The following is a 3,981-nucleotide window of genomic DNA, read 5'->3' as shown; positions in this document are numbered from 1 at the left end:
TTATAATATAAATTTCTATGTTATATTTAAGTTTCCATATTGCTGTAAGTATTTGATCCAAATACAGAAAATTCTTAAGAACTAACAAAGAAATAATAGTTGTAAGAAGCCTGGACCAAGGACATAAAAGAATATTTTATAATAAATCTGAAAGTTGAACCACGAAATAAGCATGATGTGCTTAAGAGTGAATTTTTCTCTTCTATTGTTTCTGTATTACTCTTAAAATCACCTGAATAAACAATTAATTAATGGAGCTGAGATTATTATAATTTCTCAGTTTTGTAAAGCCTGCTATTACTTGTCATGTTACTAATGCTACTTATGACAGTTCTGGATGTCAAAATGGCTGATTCTTCTGTCAAATAGTACTGATTCTCTCCAATTTAAAATTTAAAAAAAAAAAAAAACCTTCAATTTTGTGAAGCCAAACGTGTGGCTTTAAAGAAATGTAAACTCTTCTAAGCTTTATAATCGTTCAGTTATCATTTGAAAAGTTAAGTGTTCAACATACAATTCTAAGCACATAAATAACATTCTTGAGTTCCCATTGAAATATGTTTTCCACGTACGTAAAAGATATTTATCTTTGGTTATTTAAAGAAATGTTTAAACAGCTTAAAAACAAGGATGTGCACCTAAAGCAGCAGCCAAACTTTGAAGTAATCCTCCTCTTAATTAATTGGGAAAGTTACCTAACTTCTTTGTAAATCTAATTATCTCTGGATTTTACTTCATAGCTTTACTGTGAGCAGTAAATGAGATAATATTCTGGATCTGGTGCAGGAACAGGTATTACTAAACTAATAATTTCCTTGTCTCCTAAGAGAGATCAATTCTAGCACCTATGAGTTCAGAAGCCAGAAATAAGTTATGGATCCAAAAACTTAAGAGATGTCTAACTACACTACACAAGCCAGTAATTTAGGCTTTGAGAGATTAAAAAGTCTGTAACGAGCGCTAAAGTTCAGTTCTAGAGATAGGATTAAATGAAAAATTTAGCAGCTCCGCATTTAAACTTCTCTCCTAGTACCAGGCAACGGGGCCATCAAGAGTGAATTAAAAAACGGCAGGTTGGTTCGCTCTGCCAGCCTCTTGAGTCTGATCACAAATAGTGGTTTTAGTCTCAACACTTGAACTCGCTGTAGGTGTGTTCAACCCGTGAAGGGACGCCAAGCGGTTGCCCAGCCAACCAACTCATTTCCTATAGATACCCGGAAGTGACGCACAGCCCGGATCTAACACGGTACTAGGGTCAGTGGCGGTCCCCGCAACTGTGTCCCCCTTGTGGTTCAGCGGTTAGGAAGAAGAGTTGAAAGATCAAAACATGTTCTAACATCCAACACTGATTTTGCTCAGACACAGGGGAATGGGGTCTTCTATACCTTCCCAGCCAACCAGCTTCGCCTAGGACCTCCAGTGACCAGCCATTTTCATGGTCAGCGGGAGCGCGAGCCTACGCCCCGCCCATCACTACGTCACTACCGCAGGCCCCGCCCACAGGGGGCAAGGAGGCCCTCCCCGCCACACACACACACACGCACGCACACCCCAAGTCCTTTCCCTTGCGGGAAAGGGGGGAGACCCCTCCCCTTTTAACCATTTGATTGAAGGAGCTGGGAAAGGCTGCGGCACGGGGCAGCCTGGAACTTTCCTTGAGGGGAGAGAGAGGAACAGATTTCTCCCTCCACAAGTCGGGGGCCAGAGAACAGAGCAGTGGAAGGACAGAGCTCCTCGGTCCGCCTTCGCGGCCCTCCCTTGCTCCCGCCCCGCGGCCCGTTCCGCGGCTCTCTGGAGGTGGGGGTCGGGGTCGGGGACTGAGAAAGTCAGTCCATGGTCATTAGCAGGGGCCCGCTCTGAGTGGCCCTCCCGCTCCCTCTCTACAGCTATCGAGCCTGACTGCACACTCCCTCTCCGGGGCAGGAAGGTTTGCGGCACGGGGCAGGCAAGTGTCTGAATAAATAAAATGCCTGGTGCTTAAAATGGCTGATTCCCCTCCAGAGCAGCTGCAGCCCGTGTATCTGCAGCCGGGGTTTACTAGCGCCCTCCACCCCCACCCTCGAGACCCTAGAGAAGTCCACGCCGATCGGCACCAGGGGAAGGGAGGGCCACGAACTCGGTCACCAGTCCCAGTTCCCCTTCCCACACACCAGACCCCGACTGTACACACGGAGGGACTGTCACCGGAGAAAGGGAAAGTTGCACTTTTCCGGGCAGCCTTCGAGCGATCGCGCCCGGAGGTCAGTCGACCCCTGCGAAGGGAAGGACCCGCATCGTCAGCTCCGAGGCCCCTTACCTTGGTATTTGTTGTCCAGCTCTCGCAGCACAGACACGTTCCTCTGCATGTCGTGGGGTAGCGACTCTACACACTCGAGGTAGTCCTGCACGTAGCAGGTGAGAAGCCGGCTCCGCTCCCCGGTCAGGAGTGCGGCCGACGAGTACAGTTGCTGCTGCTGCCCTAACATCCTGCCGCCACTGCTGCTCCTCGCCGCCGCCGCCGCCGCCGCCTCCGCATCCAGCAGCCACACATGCACCAGCGACAGCCGCCGCGGATCCTCCGCTCAGCAGTCCGGCACCGGGGGGACACTGGCAGCCCCTCAAAAGGGCACAGCCGAGTCCCCGATCTCCACTCCCCCAAAAAGAAGCCCTCACTCCCCGCCCCCGCGGTAACAAGCCCAGGGGCGGGGCGAGATCAATGCTCCCTCCTTTCTCTCCTCCTTCCCCAGGACTAAAGCAGCGGGGATCCCCCCAGCGGAGCTGGCGCTGGAGTCCTGGACGTTGATACTTCCTGTTCCCTTTAGAGTCCCCAGATGCTACCGATGCTGTCTCGTAATCCAGATCCCTATGACAAGCCACTCGCTACTCGCTTTCTCTCCAATCACCCTCCGTGCTCGTCGGGGAGTCTCTCACTGGACTGCCCCCGCCCCTTCACCCGCAGCCACCTCTGCGCATGCGCAGGACTCATTCCTAATATGGGTCGGGGACCGCCCCTACCGCTCTATAGAAGGGTTCGCATTCTCCCGCCTTCCCTGTGTCCCCCCAGTGATTGGTCTGTCAAGTCTGGGCTGGGGGGCAGGGTGCAGAGGGCGACCAAACGGCAGGCTGCTCCCCGCCCCTTCTTAAAGGGGCAGGCAGTACTGTCAAGACCGACTCCGCGTTAGGGACTTAAGAGGTGGCAACTGCTTTCTCCCGTCCTTCCCACAGGGAGGAGGACTCTTAGCCCTAGTCACTAGGCTCAGCGGTAGCGATTTTGTTCTCATCCTCTGAATCTAGCGTGGCCCCTGTAAGCCTTAAAAGGAGCCGCAGTCGGTGGCGTTTGACTACAATCTGGAGTGAGGCCTTGGAGACTACACGACCCAGGGTACAGTGGGGCTGGGCTCCCGGCATGCGCGGCGGTTGTTTTCCCGCGGCTGCGGCTTCCCACCTTTAGGAACCCTCTGGGCTTGATTCCTCCTGCACCCAGGTTCTAACGGGGAGGTAGGCGGTGCCCCTCTCCACCCTTTGTGTTCCTTGTTCCTTTTTCTGCGCACGTTTTTTAAATCTCCCTCCCTTCCAGCGTACTTCCGCCCTTTCTCTAGGGCTTTAAGTGGTGTGGTGTCTGTTTGATCATCCCTCCCCCATCCCAGAAACCACCTATTTTATTTAGCGCAAAGGATGTGCAAGATTACATCTGTCGTGCAGATGCATTTCTCTTACCTTCTTATTAAAACATCTCTAAGGGTGCAGAACTTGAAACATTAAACATCAGCGGAGTGAGGGGCACCTTACCTTGCCATCTTACTGTACCCAGTCTGTACTAGGTCTCTGCTCGTGGACACAGTTACCACCCTAGGACCAAAGCATACGATTTAGGGGGAAGAGGGGGATGGAAGTGAGAGTTAATACTGTAAGCAGAAATCGTGCTCCAGACTTTATTAAAGACATTGATTATCAAATTTTAATTTCTGTTAAGTGTTCAATGAAATACCAAGCAGAGGAGTT

The 3,981-nt window shown here is 50.9% G+C and overlaps 1 protein-coding gene across 1 annotated transcript in view; it reads right to left on the bottom strand.

Moving 5' to 3' along the window:
• Positions 1-2,560, bottom strand: part of ING2 (inhibitor of growth family, member 2) — a 7,104-nt gene extending 4,544 nt beyond the window's left edge. Inside the window, exon 1 of the mRNA XM_006882230.1 lies at positions 2,297-2,560. Coding sequence (XP_006882292.1) covers positions 2,297-2,465 — 169 coding nt within the window. The 5' untranslated portion in view covers positions 2,466-2,560. The remainder of the gene's footprint in view (positions 1-2,296) is intronic.
• Positions 2,561-3,981: the final 1,421 nt, after the last annotated feature.

The sequence above is a fragment of the Elephantulus edwardii genome, unplaced genomic scaffold, assembly GCF_000299155.1.
Source record: "Elephantulus edwardii isolate Elephantulus edwardi_28Jun2011 unplaced genomic scaffold, EleEdw1.0 scaffold00018, whole genome shotgun sequence".
In the NCBI taxonomy this organism is placed as follows: domain Eukaryota; kingdom Metazoa; phylum Chordata; class Mammalia; order Macroscelidea; family Macroscelididae; genus Elephantulus; species Elephantulus edwardii.
The sequence above is the reverse complement of the archived record's forward strand: the minus strand, read 5'-3'. Positions and strand labels throughout refer to the sequence as shown.